Source organism: Lagopus muta, chromosome 7 (assembly GCF_023343835.1).
Source record: "Lagopus muta isolate bLagMut1 chromosome 7, bLagMut1 primary, whole genome shotgun sequence".
Lineage (NCBI taxonomy): Eukaryota > Metazoa > Chordata > Aves > Galliformes > Phasianidae > Lagopus > Lagopus muta.
In genome coordinates this window covers 29,009,638-29,031,213 of record NC_064439.1, presented here as the reverse complement: position 1 = coordinate 29,031,213, position 21,576 = coordinate 29,009,638, and the positions used below count along the sequence as shown (strand labels likewise).

General features: G+C 36.4%; 1 protein-coding gene across 15 annotated transcripts in view; it reads right to left on the bottom strand.

Annotated features, from left to right (window-relative positions):
* The window catches only part of HDAC9 (histone deacetylase 9), a 441,905-nt gene that overhangs the window by 214,253 nt on the left and 206,076 nt on the right, over positions 1-21,576 (bottom strand). For 9 of the 15 annotated variants that reach the window (XR_007378361.1, XM_048952240.1, XM_048952241.1 and 6 more), the window contains 4 exons: positions 6,544-6,785; positions 5,443-5,593; positions 3,275-3,401; positions 1,188-1,309 (listed from right to left, as the gene is read on the bottom strand). Coding sequence is in view for 14 of the 15 variants with exons in the window: in XM_048952240.1 (XP_048808197.1) it covers positions 1,188-1,309; positions 3,275-3,401; positions 5,443-5,593; positions 6,544-6,785 (642 nt within the window). In the remaining variant the exon portion in view is untranslated. The remainder of the gene's footprint in view (positions 1-1,187; positions 1,310-3,274; positions 3,402-5,442; positions 5,594-6,543; positions 6,786-21,576) is intronic. The other 6 variants (XM_048952235.1, XM_048952245.1, XM_048952231.1 and 3 more) reach the window with 3 other exon arrangements.

Here is a 21,576-nt window from a genome sequence, read left to right as displayed (position 1 = left end):
ATGTATGTTGTACAGTGGAATTAAGAAGAGAACCAAGTACAGGTTTATTGCAACTGAACAGCCTGAGCAAGATTTCATGGAATCTTGTTATACTGCCACCATATTTTTCAATGATCACTTTGAATAACTCAGACAGAATAAATCAGCATTTTGCTTTTCATTCTTACAAAAATATTTGGGGACATAATACGTGCTTAGAGAATCTACTCTAAAGTGTTAGATGCAGACTGGATTTTCTTTCAGAATGTATAGTGCTTCCAAATGCCACTTCTTTTCAAGTCAGTACCAGTTTTGCACTTAGTTTTCAATCTCCCAGTGGCTAAATTACATTCAAAGGCTGTTAGCACAGTAGGGGGTCAGACTTTCCCTCTGAATGTAACTATATCACTCAACAGCAGACTCATGCAATAAGAGACCTAATGTTTTCTTTTCTTTTTCTTTTTTCCTCTCCTAGTGTCTCCCTGCATTCCTGGATACCGGTCACTGCACCAAAGACCTGAGGTAACAGCCACATGGACTCCACCATCATCCTTCTAGCTTTATGGTGCAGAAAAAGACAAGTCTACAGTTCACCTGCTGTCAAGAAAAAAAGGTTTATTTGCTAAACCCTCTGAAACAGTCTGAAATGTTCAAATGAACATTTTATTGTAAATTTGACATTCTCGTGAGTAAAAAGCATATGCAAACATATGCATGTATGCACATTCATAGAGATATGCATATAGCCTTTTTCAACCAGTCACAAAATTCAACATTAACCCAATTTTTTCTCTTTTCATGAATTCTCTTCACAGCATCCTGAAAAAATGTGCCTTCAGGCAGCATATCATCTGAAGTAGATACTATATCTACCATGCAAAAGAGAGAGAGAGAGCTATTAAACCCAGAAGTAATACTGAGATAAAGACAATACCACAAAAGATCCATGAAATTACAGTTTGTTTAGAAACTAAGTTCATCAGGACTGAAGCTTGCACAAGCTGTTAGGAGTGGGAAATAATGACTCTTGATACCATGTGGTCAAGCCAACCTTGTAAAGATACAGTCAGGATCTTTGAGATTACTCTTAGTAACATCCTGAACAGGCTTTGCGGATTATGATATATGCCTTGTTGGTGGACAGCCTGGTTAAAATAAAGGGTGAAAGAAATCTCAGTAAGGGGATTGAATGAACTACTCTAACTCACCTGTTTTACGGAGTGGAAAATCATCCTTGGCATCCTGTGATCCTGGTAAAGTGTATTTGTATGGCGGCGAGGCCCCACTCAGGGGTGGAGAGCTTTGATCCAGTGAGGTATGGTGGGCAGCCCTGCAGCAGACACAGAGAGGTCACAAATTAGCAGGCACTGAGGTGACCAGCAGTAACTATCTACACGTGTTGTACACATGTCTCAGCTGTGTTTATGTTCTTGCTCCTCTAAGTGTGCACAAACCACAGGCTCATGTAACAAATTTCTTACTTTTACAGTAAGTTATGGAACTCCTCGGGATTCCCAAGAATGTACTATTTGCACTCATTATAAAAGTCACATAGGATAAGAGTCATGTTGACCTACAGACAGGATCTGTCACCAGTTTGGAAAACTGACCATTTCAGATTGTTGTATTTTAATGTGAACCAGCTGAGGCACAGCAAAAGCCATTTAAAGTCCTGTTTATTACGTACAAATAGATATACATTGACCCAGCCTTTTCCAACAAAAAGACAGGGGGACTTCTGTGGGGTGGGATGGTGGTGGTGTTATATGAAATGAATCAAAAATATTGAGATATTACTATCTCTTGAAAAAAATGTAAACCATTTAGACAGGAAAGTTAAAACTTGCATTCAAGTTCATTTTATAAGTTTTCTGGGCATACAACTCTGCAGAACACAACACGTCAGCAGAGGAGTTCTAAACTGAAGAGCACTTTCTGACAAATGCTGAATGAAGGAAAGAGTATGGGCAGATTTTTCTGAACATGTAAATAGTACATTGCAAAGCAATTGCATCGTTTGGCTCAATGACAGGTTTTTTTTGTTTGGTTGATATTTTTGTTTAGAGGAGGAGAGGGGAAAAGAGGGAAACTTTTGTACTTTGTGCTTGTCTAAACATCATTTTACTTACAGAGCCTCTCCCTTTCTTTTAAATGTTTAATCGTGTAATGCTGTGTTTTTTGTCAAAGAGAAGCACTAACACGAACGTTTCCCTCATGTAGCAGAAGACATCTCCCTGTAGAATGCATAATTCTCATACATCTGAAGACCAGAATAAGTTCAGACCATTAGTTCAGAACTCATGCGTACTCAAGAGAATTTTACACATTATTTGGAAATTATTTACTTCTAGAAGAAACAATGTAATTGTGTATTAAATCATGTTATCACAGTGCTCTGATCAGCTAGAGGAGAAGCTCAGATGGAAGTGCTTCAGTAATGCTTTTTAAAAAGAACAAGTACTAGGTTAAAATCTAGTGTACCATATGCATTTCTGTTTGTCTGACCTGTAAAGATTAGTTTGGGGATAATATTGAAATTCTTTTAGAAATGCATCCGAAGTTCTTTTCTTCTTCTTCTTTTTTTTTTTTTTTAATTGACTTTTAAAAACGTGTCTGTTGTAATAAAGAATTTAAAAATATATTAAGTAGTTAAAAATAAAGAAAAAAAAAAGGGGGAGTAATCACTGTAAGCTCTTGGAACAGTAATATATCCATAAAAGAATCTGAAAAAATCACTTGTCTCAGTGCCTAAGCATATTCTTATCAATGTCAAGCCATCATCAGAATGTTGTTTTGAATCAGAGGTTTCTTACTCTATCAGAGTAAAAAATGTTAACAGATCCATTATATTTGTGATTTACTTACAGGATATAAATAACTTCACTGGAAAACAGGATCTCTTCAAGAAGAAACAAGCTGTGATTGATTCAAAATCCGAGTAAGTCAAGCACAAATTGTTCTAAGTGTAAAAACTGAACAGACTTGGAAAATGGCAAGTGTAGTTGGAAAATTTGTGATGGCATCAAGAGATTAAGCAGTTGAAATAAAAGGTTTATATAAATTTCAGACACCATTCTGCTGTATACCTTTCATGTCATTACTGTTTACCAAGTACTCTTCAGCTCAGCTAGATATATTACACACATATATCATGTATATATTTTTTGCTAACTTCTTGCTTGTTCTTCCATCTTGTTCTGGAGTTAGACTCCCAACATCCCCACTGAAGAAGCATTCTGTCTACTGTTAGGAGATACCTCGATAAGGCAAGGAAACAGCTGAACACTGAACATACGTGTACCAGAGCTTGGGGTGGCGGCTCACGGAATGATTCTTTCCATTTGCTGGAGAGTCTTTTGTTGCTGATTTACTTAACAGGAACTCCTGAAGTTTTTGCTTCACTTCTGTACTGGCTACTGCCCCTAAGACAAAAAAAAAAAAAAAAAAAAAATCAAACACATCTCATCTTTATTTATTTTATTTTTAAGAAAACAAAAAACAAAACAACAACAAAAAACAGGAAAAAAACAATCTATGTCCTTACTGCTGAGAGAGTTGTAAACTATAAAAAGAATTGGTGGAAATCAGTCAAAAGGAAATATCGTTTGGATTGTTTGCTTGTAGAAAACTAAAGTTGGCCACAAACCAGAAAATCAATGAAGTCATGAAGAATATTACATCAGTAGATGAGGCCATTTATCCAGAGCCAGATATATCCAAAGAATTTAAATCATTTCCTAATAATACCCAAATCCAAAAACAATGAAAAAACTAAAAAGCAATTGACAAAAGGTCATTTTGAAGTAGCAGTGAAGAATGTTTGCTCTTTCTGTAAACTGATGGTAGGGCAGTGCATGTCAGTGTCAAGTAAACTGATTCCCTCTTCCAACATGGGGAATGCTTTCTTACTCATAGCCATAATATTCCTTGTAAATAGAACATAAAAGAAAAAAAAAAAATCTTTCAGTTTTCCCCAAACAGTGATAGAGAAGGAAGAGAAGTGATTCTCTCAAAGTAGCCATACTCAGGAATACTGATACTCTAAGTATTTGGTTACCCAACAGCATAGTTAGACAGTGAGCACGTCTCCCTGTGACCTGATTCCCATAAAGCACTTCTATTACCCCTCAGCTTCAGACCCTAACGGCAGCCTTAGTACTTTCCTTCCCTCCTTTACTCATTAAGCAGATCAGTAGCAGCATATGCTAGGGCTGGGGGTCATAAGTGCTGCTTGGCTTGGTGCAATGTAACGAGCAAGCCAAATGGAGAAAGGCACCATTGAGCTGCTCATCTTTGGTGTGAGAACAAAGTCAAACTGTTTATATGAATGCTGATTTTCATATCCCTTACAGGATCCTTTTTTGCTTGGAGTTTCTGTTACCCTTCTCCTTCTGGGTGGTTTAAATAATTTATTAATGTTACAGAGAGCAAGTAACCCATCTAGATTAGGATGAAAAGGTTAAAGGAACAACCTCAGACTGTTAATGCGCTACCAGAAAACATTGACAAAGGAATTCCATAGACAAAGGAATGGAGGTATTCCTCAGTTTCCCCCAAAGAATGTAAAACTAACATCATCACGGCAATATGATGCTTTTATGATTCAATGTTTACCAAAGTAAAGGAAGCCCTACGGACACTAAATTATAAAGTCTACAGTATGGCAAACTATTGAACTGATACAGTTTTCCAAGAAAAAAAAAGCAGGTGTATATGTTTCCCATGAGTACTATGTACAACTCTTTTCTTGTTTGGTCTTTATTTAGTTAGAATCTTGCTCAATTAGAAGGGCAGATACCAATATCTACATGTGGCAGTTTCATTTTAAATACCTTCACAATGTATCTTCATGACCTGACTTTTAAGCTGACCTGACTGAAGTGAATTATTTGTATCTGTCTCCCTCTAGTGAGCATCAAATTCAAACAGTATCTTTTGTCATTTATCTCAGAGCTATATATGAGCTAGAAATAACTTCCTGTTGGGTCTCATGAAAAGGTATATGAAGAAAAATAAGGCAGTTTCAAGAAGTGCTGTCTTTGTAACTAAGAAAAAAGTATTTAGATGTCTCAGGTGAAGATACTCATAAACACTTCATAATATTTTCAGTCTTGAAAAAATGCTCAAATAACCTCACTATTAACATAGATTGCTGGTTGGTAGTGATATCTGTATTAGGAAATAAGCTTTTCAGAGAGAAATTCAAGTGAAGATTTAGGCTTTCAAACTCCCTCCTATTTCATAAAAAGAGACACGTATCTACAAGTCTGTCAGAATATGCTTTCCTGCAGTTCTCCAAATCTGCACACAAAACAGCAGAGTTGTTTTGTGCAACAGGTGGTTCTGCCTTTCTGCAAGCACAGCTTCAACTGCCACAGACTTGCTTCAGGTCTCTTCAGTTGGGAGAAGATAAAGGGGAATATATTAATTTTGTATTAGAATTCAGGGTACATTAGCACTTACTTTCTCGGACTCTTTCTTTGCCTCTGAGGGGAGGAAGCTGTTGTTCCCTGCGATGCCTCTCCAGTTCCTGCTCTTGTCTCTGTTGCTCCAGTTTCTGCTCTTTTTCGAGAAGTTCTTGCTGCTGTTTAATGGCTAGGAGTTCCTGTTGTAACTTGCACAAAACAAAAAGACATGAGAATGTGCAGCTTGCAGTGTTTTGTAGGTCAGTCCTGGTCAAAACAACTCCCTTGAATAACAGAGCACTAGTGCTTTTTTTTGTGCTTACTCTTATTTTTATCTCTTAACTGCCTTTCCCCAGACTTTTTATCAGCACAGTGCATCACCAGCTGTCACTAAAATGAACTCTAACATCAAGTAGCAGCTGACTGCTGTGCTTTCTTTTCTTTCTGTTTTGCCAAAAATGCATGAATACTGCATAATAGTCTTTGCCAAAGTATTACCAAACTGTGGCTGCTGTACTCAGTTGCATTTGTCAGCTTCAGCCAGCAGAAGCTTCGCAAAGTAGTATAATGACAAGTAGATCAGAAAGAAAAATTAAAATTAAATGGAAGAACATAAATTCCGAGCCAAAATCCATTAGAGCAATCCTACCATAACATATGTAACCCCATACATATATTTATTTGTTTGTTTGTTTAAATGTCATGTGAGGCAGATCACAGAAGAGTGAAAATATTTGTAGGCCCTACCTTTGTTTAAAATGCAAATATTACATACTTGTCCACTGATTTGTGGGCACAAATTCAGATTGCAGCCAAATAAATAAGTCTTTTCATGTGCTCAGAATTGTGCACACAGAGAAGACAGCCATATTGTAGTCTGGCTGAAAAAATAACACTGTGAAATTGGTATTTTGACTTTCAGTGCATTTAGCAGCTTCATCAGCTTGGAGAGTCTAATAATACTACCTTGGTTTGCTAGGTACAACTTGCTGGTAATGTTTTTTTCTTGAAAAGGCTTATATCACCCAGACACATAGGAGTAAGCACTCACTGTCCATCTCTCAGACACAGCAAATCTTTTATGAACACGCTCTTTTCAGGTCTGCCTAAACATACACGGTTTGCAATAAACCGAAGGATAAATGAGAAATGTTGCTACCTTTATGTGCTCCTGGAGCTGGGCCTGGTGCTGGCGGGTCAGGTTTTCATGCTGTTTCTGAAACTCTGCAATCAGCAGTTGTTTCTGAATTTGCTGCTGCTGCTGGATCAGAAGTAGCTCCTGCTGTAGCTGCTTTTCACGCATAATTGGGTCCACCATGGGAACCATCATCCTGAGATCAGTTCGTAAGTCTAATGGTGAGATAGGCTCTAATCCCACAGGAACCTCTGACTTCACATCCACTGAGAAAAGAAAACAACAAAACATATCTACATTTAAATATAATCAGAGAAATAGAATAGAGATGACTCTTACTGATGAAAAAAAGACAGTTTCACTCATAGACTCCCTCAGTTTACAGAGCCAACAAGAATGCAAACTATACTGTATGCAACCTTCTGATATTTCTACTAGCAACCTGAGATTTTCCAAATTATTTTATTATTCTGTTTCTGTTCTCTGCAATAATATTTCCAGATTAATATTCTGCTAAATAGATCAACAAGCAATCAAGGTCTAAAACCATGTCACAGCCTTGGGAAGCAGTATTTATTGAGAACCTCATAGGTACTACGACAGCTTAACCACAAACACTTGAGGCATTTCTTCAAGTGAGATGAAGGCAGTAGTTCTCACTGGGTTGCAAGAGATTTCCCTAAAAAGTGAAAGCTAGGACGTAGATTATCCAAGGATTGTGTTATGCATAAATAGCTATTGCATATATCTGGCTTTGTAGCAAACACACAGGAATGAGTCACATGAAATAGGAAAATAATTAGACATAAAAGATGAGAAGTTACGATAAAGCTTCATCAAAAAGTGACCACTGTCTTTGGAATGGATTAGGCCTAATACCCTCTGTATAACTTTCAAGAAAATCAAAACACATTATTTCAATTTGCTGCCATAATGGTATATACTTATAATCTAGTATTAAAGTAGTTACTGCAGAATCTTGTAGTTTTTCATCTCCTGATTTAAATAGAAGGGACTAAAAAGCAGAACAAAAAAGAGAGACCTGATGATTTTCACCATGGTACTTCTAAAGTCCAGCTTTTCATATTAAATGACAAGACAGAACATAACTCTACCTGTTGAAATAGAATAAAAACTAACTAATATCATTTTTACAACAGGAAAATAGCACAGGGCCTGCGATAGCACTTAGCAGTTCTGATTCCACCCACTAGAGGACAGTGGAATACAAACACATTAACGAATTCCTACTATTATATTAGAAAAATAAGATTATTAACTGAAAACAAGCATGCTTTCAGGAAACAAACAGGGAATACGCTGTATATGTATTTTCTACTTTTATTCCTGTTGAAACTGCATTTATTTCCAAGGAGAAAACCAAAATGAGATGGTGAAGAAGTCTAGCAAATAGGAACAGTAGAGCTGCAGAGAAAATTGTAGATGGACAGAACTGAATTCTATTTGCACCACAACATCTACCAGCACAAAATATACAACAGATATTTAAAAAAAAAAGTGAAAAGAAAAAAAAAAAAAAAGTGAGGCACTGAATCTGTTTCACTGACCACATTATTTTCTTTCTTTTCTTGTCAACATTCTGCAAACATAACATTTCCTGCGTTTGTTTTTGCATTTATTTTTTTTTTAAATCCTAGTAACTGTTATTATAAACCTCAGAGCATAATTTGCCTCCTTAACCCGCTATCCCAACAGAATGATTGTGTATAAGTGCTTGCTTTTGTTCTGAGATTAATCGCTAAATTATAAAAAATCACCTTTAACTTACAAAAACTGCTCTTGATTATAAATAATTGCCTCAGACCAAGAGAAATGGACAGGCAAAAGCCCTGCCTTTCATCCCACTTATTCAGCAGCAATCCACATTCCATTTGTCTAGACTAAATATAGCTGCGTTTATACAAGAAATCAATAGTGCTTGCAGAGAGCAGAGCAAAGACATGAATATTTCATCCAACTCTGAGAGAAACGGCAATCAGCAAGCTGACAGAGCTTTGCAGGCTGGCTGCCCCTCTGGATAAGTCTCCAGCACTGGACAATGGCTCGTTGCCTGCAAGTCACAATCTTATCACAGACTCTCTGCTATTTTTAACATTAATTGCATTGTAGGTGACAAAGGCTTATCATGTTTAAAGTGGAGAGATGGATTTTCTTACAGTTCTGTGACAGGATAATAAGCCTTGCTAAGAGCAATAATAGTAACTGGAGCCCTGCAAACCTTGCAGGGTTTGATTTGCAACAGTGTTTGCAAACTGAATCCTGCAGTTTATTTTGCAGATACTGGCTGCAAAACAACCCCTAGAAGTCTGTGTGGAGATTCAGTCTGATTACACCTCCTACCTCTGATGAGCATCCCACTTCTTCATTTTGAGAGCGCTTCTCTAAACAGTGAGGGTAAGTCTCCTTATTTTTCCAATAATGAAAACTTCCTTCCACAATTAGTAAAATGGAGAGCTGAAATCAGTTTGGTAAGAAACATATTTTCAAGAATTTTTACAGACCCAAATAATAAATCTAACCCCGGAACACCTACTTCATCAGGTTCAACTTTACCTCATTCAGAAACACAGGGGAAAATAAACATTAAAGTATTTCTTGAACCCACAGAAATCAATACTTACTCTTTCATTTTAAAGTCAATGTTTACTGACAAATAAAGACAAACAGTTATTTCCTGTTGTAAATATTGCTAACAGTAAGGTTACCTCCAATACTACCACTAACTGCTGACATAGCTATTATCTTTTATGTGTAATTACTGTTTCAAAACTGTAAGAGTTAATAGTTACATTGAAAACAGTTAACCTCCTCAACCAAATTATTCCACACACATAACTATAAAATCACCAAACCAAACACTGAGCTACTGTCTGTTACACAAACCTGATGCCACATGCCCTTTACATTCTTATTACTTGTTATCAGCTAACAAGGAAGTGACCAAGAGTTCGAACAAGGTGTGTGAAAAAGTGTGTAATGGAGCACAAAATCAGAACCAGTCTATTTAAAAACTTTGACTTTCAATTGGAGCATCTTCTCCTCGCCACCCACTAACTAACTCTAAAAAGGCCAAAGGTGATGCAGGATGTTTATTCTCATTAGGTTGCTTTATGTTTTAACCCCCTTGACACAAAGAGATATGTATTTTTGCAGTAGAAAAATGAATGCCCTAATCAGCACACAAACTTCCAAACATCAATGAAGCAGTGGGAAGCAGGACTTCCAACAGTAGGTTTCATCAAGCTACTAGCCAGTGAAGGAAAAGGATGGATAATGAAAGAACATATGAGTCTGAGTTTCCTAAAGGTTATCTCCACTCAGAGGAACCCTGTTTTGCAGTACTTCTGGTGCCCAACAGAGAAAAGCTGTAGCAGGTATGATTCAGGGTGGGACCCTGCCCTGTGCTCCTTGAGCTGTGGTCTGGACATCCCTTCTCGACATCCCTGATGACTGCAGGGCACACCCAGAGAGTCCTCCCTACAAATAACTGAAATTGAACTCCCTGAGCTCAAGTTAGCTGTGGTGAATACCACAGGAAGCTGCAGAATATTAACTAAAAATGTTATTGAAAGCTCAGTGATTCCAGGAAACATACTAACATTTTAGTAGAAAAATATTTTATTTTCAGCTACAACAAATTGCTAAAGGCATATGTATTTGTTTTTCATATAAAATCTCAAGAGCCTTTCTCTTGAAATGTAACAACAAACACAGTCTCAGGAGAACATCCATATCAATTATGTTCCATAGCTGCACTGCCTGCAGTGCTTTTGACATTCTGTGGAAAGAAAATAAGGTACTTGCAAAATGGCATGCTTGTTGAGTATATTTAAAGGCTTGTAGCGCAAATGAAAAGAGGTAAAAGAGCTTAGTTGTTTCTTAGTTACTTAGTTACCCTAGTGTGTTGATTTTTGAAAACATGTCTGAAAATGGGAATCACTGAAAAACTTTCACTAGGAGACAGAATTTCAAGCTGGTTTTCAGTGACTAATTTCTGCACGCTGGTATATTAGAATATACAAGTCTTACGAACCGCAAACATTAAAGGAAAATATCAGCAAATAATATAGCCTGCTTTCTTACCATCATCTCCCAAGAGGGGCAACCTTCTTTTTTTTATTAGCAGTTACCCTTCGTGGCAGACATTTATGTCACTTTTAAAAACAGGAATTTAAAGAAGGGCCGCTGCCATCAGCTGAAGTGTTGCCATTCTTAATTTGAGATGTACCGAAGAATTCTCGTCCACTTGTTTACGAGAACATGTGCAGGGCATTTATGGTTCTTATGTTAGGGAAACTGTGCTAATTTGTTGAGACTGTGGAGATTCACATTAACCCTCTCACAGCAGAACTTCTCATGCCGTCAATAGTGCTTTTAGACCAGGAGAGGGACAGAGGAGCAGCAAAGAAAGTCAGCTTGGCTCTTGCTTTTGCTTGTCCATCTAGGGCAGTGTTTTACTCGAGAAGCAGTTAAAGCTTAAGGAGTGACCAAGGACAACTACTAAAGTTGCAATGCTAAACGAGAATCACATCTGGCAAGAGACCCCCAGCTGGAAATTTCAGTACTTGTCAGTAAAAGTATATTCCTGAAAACAGACAAACAACAACTAAAGTTTTGAAGAATAATCCTGTCAGGAAATGGGCACTCCTCATCCCAAGTATCCAGTGAAGTGTTACAAAGAAAGAAGAGAATAGGAGAGCTGTTTAAACCGGAGCTACTCTTTTGAACTCTCTTCTTTAAAATAACCCCTCTTGAAATGATTATTAGGTTTTACAGTGCTTTGCATAGTTTTCATGTTTTTCATGAAAACAACCTTACTGTACACCTTAGTGTAAAAGAGACTGCCTCCATTTTTACCTCTTCATTCAGAGAAAGTGAAGAAAACTTCCCTTTCAGTATTAGTCATCAGTAAATCACAACATATTCAAAGAAGTAAAGAAGTTACAGAAAATACTTCTAAATAGGGGAAAGAGTAGAAGATCCATCAAAAATGAACATCACATTTACTTTCCAGTTTATACCTAGAATTTATGTGCCACCTTATTCAAGACCTGAAAAGCACTGATATCTGAAAAGCCATAATGATGTCTAAAAAGGATGGAAAAGGACTGAAAAGATGAAATACTGCAGGAGGCTGGAAGTTTCAGAATTAAGGAATAAAAGGTAGGAGGGAAATTTTGGCAATTGGATAAGAGAAAAGAGAATGGGGCAGAAAAAGAATGGCCAGTCAGTGAAACACCAATAACACAGCAGAGATGGGGCACAAGGAAAGGAGTTAAAATTTCTGGGCTAACTGGGGCAGGGCTTTCTTCACAGTGAAACAGCATTACAGGAACATTGCTCACTGTAATCTAAGAGGAGTCCTGGCATACTGATAAGGATCTGCTTGCCCTCAAAGGCAGTGTAAACAAAAACAGAGCAATGTGTCAGCTATGGGGATGCTTGGAAATTAAGTGAACAACATGGTTTTGAATAGTCGTGACTAAAGAGGATGGAGTCTGGCATGAAAACTTCTAGAGCAATTGCTCAACAAACCAAGACAAATTTCCTAATTTGGAGCTTACTCCGCAAAGGAGAGATTTTCATAACCTTAAGGTGGAAGCTGGGCCTCTCTACAAGACCTGCACTTTAGAAGTTGACATTTTAAGAATAACCAGTACAGAATCAGATGTACAAGTCAGATGATCAATAAGCTGTGAAGGGTTAGGATACCTCTCATGGGATGCTTTTATCATTTCACCTCTGGTGGCTAAAATCTTGTCCCTCAGTTCTCAGCTGGTATAATCTGTCATCCCTCTGTTGACTTCAATACAGGCGAAACTTCTTTATGCCACACGAGAAGGTTGATCCAGATTCTCTCTCATGACTATAGTGGTGAAAGAAGATGGGCTTGAAAGTATCGTATTTTAATATCTTCAATGAGACAAAAGAAACCAAATTGTGGATGGTAGTTGGATTCTGTAATAAAACTTTTCCTTCAATATTTAAAATTGACGGAAATTTTTTCTCCTCCAATTATGCAAAAGGATGCACCCAAGTAGCAAACAGTGTCCTTCAGATTTCACTCAATTCAAACATTTATATATTCAAATTTTATATATATTAAATATTTTTGGTTAATTACAATTCTTCAATTATAGCCTGGATTTTGGTTGTCACGGGCAAGAGAAAAAACAAGACAGCAAATAAAAATGAAAGATGCTTTTCAAAGGCAGCACAATGATTTTTTGGACAGCAAAGTACTCTGCTGCAATCTGTACTTTTAAAACTTCCTCTCTTAGAAAAAAAAAAAAAAAACACAAGAAATTAAAACTCATTTCAGATCACAGAAAATAATTTCTACTTATTTTCTTGGATTATACTTAAAAAGTCAGTAATTATTTTAACAATACTATCACAGAAGTATAAATGAACTGTCAAACTTGATGAGGCACTCAACTGACTTTATGGTATTAAGGAGAAGTGTAATAAATTAGACTATAAACGTATTCTCTTTTGTTCTATAAAAGGGATTTTATCATGATTATACCTTTTCCCTATTTATTTTAAGTGTTTGCATACATGTCATAATGAGAAGTAAAATAAATGCAAACAGTGATCTGTGCTTTGATTTACCATTCTCTTATTTCCCCAGGGCCTGGAAAGGAAGCTCGAACAACCACAGACTTCTAAAATATCAGTGAGAGGCCTTGAAACACCAACACTGAAGTTATAGCTAGCTGGCTTTGGTGAAAAAAAATCAAAGGCTTTATTATACTGATTTACAAAAATCAGATTCCTTCTCTGCAAATATGCCTTTGAGTCAAACAGTCATAACAAACACAAACATAAAAGCCATCTAATTTGCTGTAATGAAGAAGTTTTAAAATGTTAGCATTTGCTCTTTCTTTTACAGTGAACACATGAGCAAAAGTTCTACTTATTAGCTTGCCAGGATTCACGCAAGTAGCAGGCCAACCACTTCTGTCAGAGGAATAAAAGCAAATGTGCCCAGTAAGTCACATTAGAATGTGAAACACTTTTAAACTCAAACCTGGGATGATCTGTTATCAAGAAATTCAAGCTGATCTATATTTGGCTTTTGGGTTACTTTACATTTCAGCTAGAGAGTTCTTATACATGTGTTCTCTACACCCATCAGCACACAGGCATATCTTCACTTTCCAGAAAATGCCTTTTTGATATAAGGAACTCTGGATACTTCTGCTGCAGACAATATAGAAACACGACAAAGACAAATGTGTGTATAGTTAAAAAAATAGAATTTCTACACATCTTTCTTCTCAGTTCCACAGCGTATGACATACCACTAGTATTACTATAATGCACGTAAGACTACCTATATTATTAACACTATAATAATGATGATACTTCAGTGTTAATAATTCTGTTGGTATACAGTATCAAGTTAGTCTATTTGGGCACACAGTGCCCACTCTGTGACAAAAAAAAAAAAAAAAAAAGAGAGAAGAATATAAAATAGCACTAATTTAGCAGTTCATCTTCTATGCATGGATCAGTATTGCCCCTAAAAAGATCATAATAAAGATGACAATTAAGGTTTGATTTGGTGGTAACACTGTGTGACAGTTGCCGAATTCATTAGGTACAAACCATCTCCAAATCGATAAATGCCAGCTTATCTGCTGGTCAATTCACTAAACTCTTACAATTAGTTAATTAATGCAAATGGAACCATGTGTGATATAAAACCGTGGGTGTGCACTCGCTTAAATATACTGTTCTTGCATCATACCCTGAAATGCTCAGAAAATGCAAAGAGCAGACAAACTATTACTCTCACCTCCCTTTTAAAAACAGATATAATGCTAAATGTCACATACAAATTAATAAAAGGCAACATACTTTTGTGTCAGTATTATTACACATTAGAAGACAGTGTACAGAGCAGGAAGCTGAGGATGACTGAGAGGGCTCCACAGGGTTTTCCAGAGACCTGCTTTTTCTGATACCCCATTCAGAGATATTATAATGCTGCAGCAAGAGGTACCAAATACATCCAGAATGTAGATGTCCATTCACTATGCTTTCATCTGTTCTCTGTTTGTGAATACTGTAGGTGAGTTGGTGGTTATGCAGAATCTACAACAGTTGAATAATCCCCAACAGTGGGGATGTCACTACTCTAGTCCTAAATGGGTGATACAAAGAAAGATGAGAGGGCAAAAAGTTCTCCCTTAAATATCAAAGATACCATTCGGGTATGCCAGCAGTTATATCTTTAGCATCATTGGACAGTGTGCTCAAGCCAATTAGGCTGTGGGTAGAGCTCTGCTGAACAAGTATCCACAAATAGTTTTGCTGTTTCAGGTGCGTGACAGCCAGTGCTCAGACTGACACCATTGGAAGCCAAGCTCTGGTGCAAATCTTCCAAGGGACTACTGGCAATTCTTGCTGGCAACTCTACTGGTATTTTAGGGAAAAAAATGAATGAACCAAAAATAACCAGGAAGCATTTTTTCCCCCACTTTCTAGCCTTTTTTTTTTTTTTTTCTTCTTCTTCAATTGAATAGCTAACATGTGGCTGTAGCTCATTAAGCTTATGATGTCTCTAGAAGTCATTTTTCAAGGGAAATCAGAAATGACTTTCTATTATTCCAGTGTTATTAATTAGTGTTTATGGATCATCCTGATCTTTGATACAAATGTGGCTAAACACGGTTTCAAATCCAAGCACAGAAAATTGGGACTGAACTGAAATCTCCCACTGAGGAGGGGAAAAGTCCAACAAAGAATAACAATAGCTTTTAAAGGAACTTTTTAGTGGGAGATTAAGGGAAACAACAGTCAGGGGCTGGTAATATACTACAACTTACTATGTCAGCTCAGAAACATAGTTCACATACGTTCAATACAAAATTAACGTGTTTAATTAACAAGATGTTTATTAGCGAAGAAATGTTTTGGTTTTTTTTTTCCTGTGTATTTATTCCTGTTCTGCTCTCCTTCATACCACCTTGCCTTGGACTATAGCATAGTCTGGGGAATCTGTTCTCCTTTGCTAATAGGTAGCTCCCAGTACATCTGCATAGTGACTAAAATAAAGTACATAAGTACTATTAGATCATTAGTTTGTACTTGTTGGAATACTGATATCTCAGGTCAGAGATTAAAGCATGCATAGAGAAAAAGCCATGGGAAAAGCATGGAAAAAGAGAAGAAATTATCATAATGGTGATTCAATGCAAATCAGGTAGAGTTTACTAGACTGCAGAAGTGAATTAGGAGTGGCAGAATACGAAAAGGGACAGAAACAATGGCAATGCAGATGAGGAGAATATTATGCAGCTACTGAGCCACAGAGTTGGATGGATTAAGATGTCAACAGGCAGACAGTGGGCTGCTGTAATGACAGTAAGGGGGAGTTCCTGAGGAAGATCCAATTATCTTGATGAAAGAGCTGTGAGTATTTCAAAGGCCTTGATTTAATCTGTTGTTTTTTTGTCGGGTTGTTGTTTGTTTGTTTGTTTTTCTGCAGAAAGAGTACATCTTTCAAAAAACAACCTTGAGTACCATGAAGATGGCCTCATTTCCCCATTACACAGGGCAGGCACTCTCGTAAAAGAGATTACATAAAGAATACAAAAAGCATTATGAACTCACAATCAAGGAAATTCCAGTCTTCTAGGATGCTTACTTTTTTTTCCCCCTTCTCATTAATGCAAAGAGAGTTTTCGTTTTGTAGTGAATAGATTCAAACAATAACCATCTGCAGAAAATAACAGTAATAAAAAAAGTATCTCTCTCATATTCTGCTATTTGGGATTTGGGGGAATTACTTGAAAAAAGGAGACAGACATCTCAAGTTCACAGTTGTAACCTAGGTATTACACAACTCCTCAATTTTGTAATAAAAGGCTATCCTGGACAAAATAAACACACATAAATACATATATTCAGATTTTTACTTCTAAGATCAAATGATGTTCTTGAGCTAATTTCAAACTAGAGATATAACATCTAGTTCATGAAATTATAGAATCACGGAATGGCCAGAGTTGGAAGGGACCTCAAGGATCATGAATTTCCAATCCCCTTGCCACATGCAGGGCCACCAACCTCCCCATTTAATACTAGTCCAGGCTGCCCAGGGCCCCATCCAACTTGGCCTTGAACACCTCCAGGGATGGGACATCTACAACTTCTCTGTGCAACCTGTTCCAGAACCTCACCACTCTCATAGTAAAGAAAAGTAATTCTGTGACACACATAATAATATCATTATTACACCACTTATCTCAATTTCTCCTATTTTGACTCATGTCATTGCAGTAAATTATTTTAACCCTACAATCTCCATACAATTGTTTACTTCAGTTTGACTATCTACTTGGGTTCCTAGGAACCATGAGATGTAGATATCTGCTATGACTTCAAAAGATCTCAGATGGCAACAGCAACTTACCACGAGCACTGAAATACATATAACAGAATGATAACACTATTTTAAAAATAACAATATACTAAAAATAAAATTTAAAAATGTATTCATGGGTTGTACTCTTCAGACTAAATAGAACTCTGGAAAACATCCCCCAAAATGTAAAGGCCTAATTTCAACCACCGGGGGGGGAAAATCTTGTTTATCAGGTCAATCAGAAAGCTAGCATGAACTGAGAAAGCAGTGTGAAATAAGTAATTACTAACAAATACCATGTTTATATCCAGGTATATGTGGATACCAAACACAACAAAAACATAGCTTAACTGAGATGCTGTTTATTGATATAATAAAATTAATCTTTTTGCTTTAAATGTTCATTAACAAAATTCCTATTAGTATCCTTTCCCTGGATGACTTTTTAGATTAATTATATTTTAAGAATTCATAGAATAACAGAATCATAGAATTGCTCAGGTTGGAAAAGACCTTAAAGATCATCAAGTCCAACCACAACCTGACCATAGTACCCTAAATCTAACAACCCTCTGCTAAATCATGTCCTACTTCCAAACGGTTTTTAAACATATCCAGGGGTGGTGACTCAACAACTTCCATGGGGAGTCAATTCCAGTGCTTAACAGCCCTTTCTGTAAAGAAGTTTTTCCTGATATCCAACCTAATACTAATAATTTACATCATTGGAATGATACATTATACTTCTATCCAACTTAATATTATTTCTTTATTTGACTTCAAGCCACTACCATGCTTTTAAGTTGATTTCAGACAAACGCTGGCTGAACTCAAAACTGCAAAAAGAGAAAGCTCTGTCCATCTAATTTACAGTTAATTTACCTCAATCAACAAGTAGAGTTAGGAACACATGATGGTGACCATTGGAAAGAAACCGAAATGTAGAGTAGACTGTCATGTCAGTCTATCATCTGTTAAACAATTGTCTTTGTAATTTTTGAGCAGTGGAAAAGAAAACAATAGGAATTACTTGTATAATACTGTTATTTTAGTTGAATACATTTTCCATTATTATTATTCTATATAAATATTGAATAAAGGTTCCACATTTTGTAATACTCAAAAAAATAATGCAACAGAAGACAGCTAAGAAATACATCTCTACTTTCTTTTAAAAAAAATCCACAACAGCAACAGAAAAATTCCATACATTTTTGATGCAATGTAGCAAGCACATTTCAGAAAAACTGGAAATCCAAAAATTATTTCCCCTTTTTTTTTTCTATATATCAATAGGTCTATTTCTTACTAGTGGGTTGGCTGCTTTTCTCTTCATCTCAACTCATTTGACAAGCAGAAGGCCAGTCAGGTGGGCATTCCTTCAACCTCAAATAAGAGATTTTTTCCCAAAAAAGTTTTTCCAGAAATTAAATTTCACACTAAGAAGTTAAAAAAAATCCATGGGAACCTTACTCAAATTTTAAATGCAAATTTTAGAAATTTGCAGATCAGGTGTGGAACATGCACACTAGAATGACTGCTTAAGTGGTGTCAAGCATTCAAAACTACTCTTCAAGAAACACTTTGGGTCCTTTGAGAATCTCAGACTAAATCATTTAAATAGAACTTAGCCATATTGAAACCCTCAGCCCTCCACACTTAGTAAATTAATCATTCAGAGTAGAAGTTCCCTCTCAACAGAATTAAGGTAAAAAAAAACTTGGCACATTGCACTACGAAGTACATTTAGTTCTGTTGATTGAGCCTTTGAATCTGGCTGTAAACGACTTCATGAACTGAGAGTTTGCAATGCAAAAAGCAACGTGAAAAGAACTGTTCTGCTTTTGCACTTTAAGCAGAAATTTGTGTGATTAGTGAGAGAGGATTCACAACATGGTATGGAACTACTGCATGTTAAGGACTGGGAGAAGGGAGCACAATTAAAGTTTTGCCACTGAAAACTTGCCATGCCAATGGCATGACAAATCACTGAGAGAGCGTGGTACCAAACAGAACTCAAAAACGTTGAGTGTCGTAAGAAAGAAACTAGAGTGCACTGCAGAAGGATTGCTGAAGTTTCAAGAGTGTCTTAGCTGGAGCAGCAGTGCTCTTTACTAGGTTCTTCTGTTCAATCTCATTTATTTTCTTCCTCAGTAATGTGCATATGGTCCTTCCATCTTTCTTTTACTTCCATGTCCATATCTGATACATTTTGGAAATTACTTCTTTTCCTTTCTGCATTTGACAAATCAAGTATTTAAAAGATTAGAAACTTCAGTTTTAAAGGAAGTACTTTCTTTTCTGAATATTGTACTCTACAAAGCAATTTTTAAAATTACAAAATAGACCAAGAATACAAGTAAATAACACAGGCCCATAAACATTACGGCAAAGCATTTTCAGCTCTCTGAGCTAAACAACAAGCCTGACACACTCCTACTCATAGTTTAAAAAGTCTTCCTGACTGCAGTCATCTGCTTAATTTTTAGTTTTCTTCTCTCTTTGAAACAAAATGTTACAAGTGTTATCAGATAGTGATTTTCAGTGGTTTTAGTTTATTGAAGAAACTACAGTGATATTATTATATCAAAATTAAGAATAAAATGCAAATAATTTTATAATAATTCTGCATCCAGAAAGTACAGCTTCACTTTCTACAGCTTTTTATACTTATGTCATACACACTCATATGAATTACACTGATAAGAAATGGGAATTTATTTTTGCTAATGAGTTAGTATCTGATGGTAAATATCCAAACAAATTTTTACACTGTAATGGAGTTCCCTGTTGCCAACTCCAGCTCAGCACACTCTGCTGACTGTAAAGTTCAATTGATCAAATGAACACTAAGACATGGTAGTATATCCATAAAGCAAAATGTCATAGGGACTGAAGCTAAAGAACATATTGCATGAAGCTGACTTCCCTCTAGCCAATGTCATAAAACACCATTTCCTAGAATTACCACAGAATGTACACAATTACCAGCTCCTTCTTGTTGTGGACAGAAAAGCCCTTCAGAAAGTAAAGGAATAATGGTGTTTGGACATGGCATAAATATTTGGAGAATTACCAGGAGTCAGCCTACCTGAAGCATAGGAGGTTTGGAGGTGTCAGTGATTTTATACATACCAAGTACATGAATGTACTCTGACAATCTGACAGTTTAGAGCTATGCACTTGACAAAACAGCACAATACCCAATACTATCACTTTTCACTTTCTCCACAACTCAGCATACCAAACTGACAAACTGTCTAGATCTTGGTTCAGAAAGAACTCACTTATGCATCCATAAAATTCAATTTCATTTCCAATTATAACTACATCTTCCATAGAGAAAAAAGAATTATGTAAACTGACAGTCAATAGAAAGGGAAAAGGGTTACTTAAGGATTTGCCTTAAATGTCATTTGAATACAGGTGAAACAAATCCCATGTCAAAGACCATAAAAACTTAGCAGACGGTCTTTCTTGAAATATGAGAACTGATCACCTATCACTCTACAAGCCTCTTAATTCACCCATTTCCAGAAGTTGCACTTTCTTTTATGGGCTTTTGCTAGCTTGCTTCATTTCACCTTACAGGTCATTCTAGTAAAGAGAAGGCTTCAGACTGGGATAAAGTTGATGAGAGCCCACTAGTAATTATAAGGACTCTGACCTCAGACAGTACCACACTGTATTATCAGCCACCTCTACAGAGTCATGGAAATCCAATGCCATAGTGCTTGCTGCATGTCTTCTAGTCAAAATGTTGAACAACTGCGGATCCCAAACTCTTTGATCAAGGAGCGTTAGTTATCAACAGTGACATATATGACCTAATAGATACGACATAATTTTGCTCAAACACATTCATAACGACAGCATATTATTTTGGCATAAGTTGAAGATCTCCCCCAATACTATTGCATGGGACTGCCCTTTCCATCAACAGTGGTAAACTATTACAGAGAACAGTTTACAAGAAAATCATTAGGAATCATTTGAGATATTTTTATTGAATCACCTCATCTTATTTTTGCTGCCAGTCAAATTGAGCTTATTGAAAAATTTTTTGACTAGAAAATATATCCACCAATTGGATATTCAGCTTTTCAAATCCATATACAAACCAAAGGATGCATGTACATAACCAGATATACAATTTAATATCAGAATAAATTGAATACAAAAAACAATATTTAAAATTCCTTCTGCCACTAAAACCCCCAAGTAGACCCACTGAAACAGCATCCCATGACTATCACCAAATGATGTCCTTTCAGAATGACCTGAAAATGAAATCTAGTTAAAGACCCCAAACTTCCAGAATTGAATGAAAATTCTTAGTAGTAATCTTAAACATTTCAAATACCCTGAGAAAGTACTTTGTGTGCAAACTACATGAAAGAATCTTCAGAATTTAATCAGTTCCTCAAAAACAACTGCCCACATTGAAATGATTTAGAGCACTGCACAGAAACTGGTGCTTGTTTCAGTTATTTCTGAATGGGATATCAAAATGATATTCATCTTTTTTAAATCTGCTTTGTGCCTTTCTAGTGAGGACCTGCTGACCACTTTTCTCTCAAATAAAAGAGAGAGACTAGATGGAAAATTACCCACCAAACCATCCATGCCTTTAAATAAAGCCCTCTCTGAAATCTTAC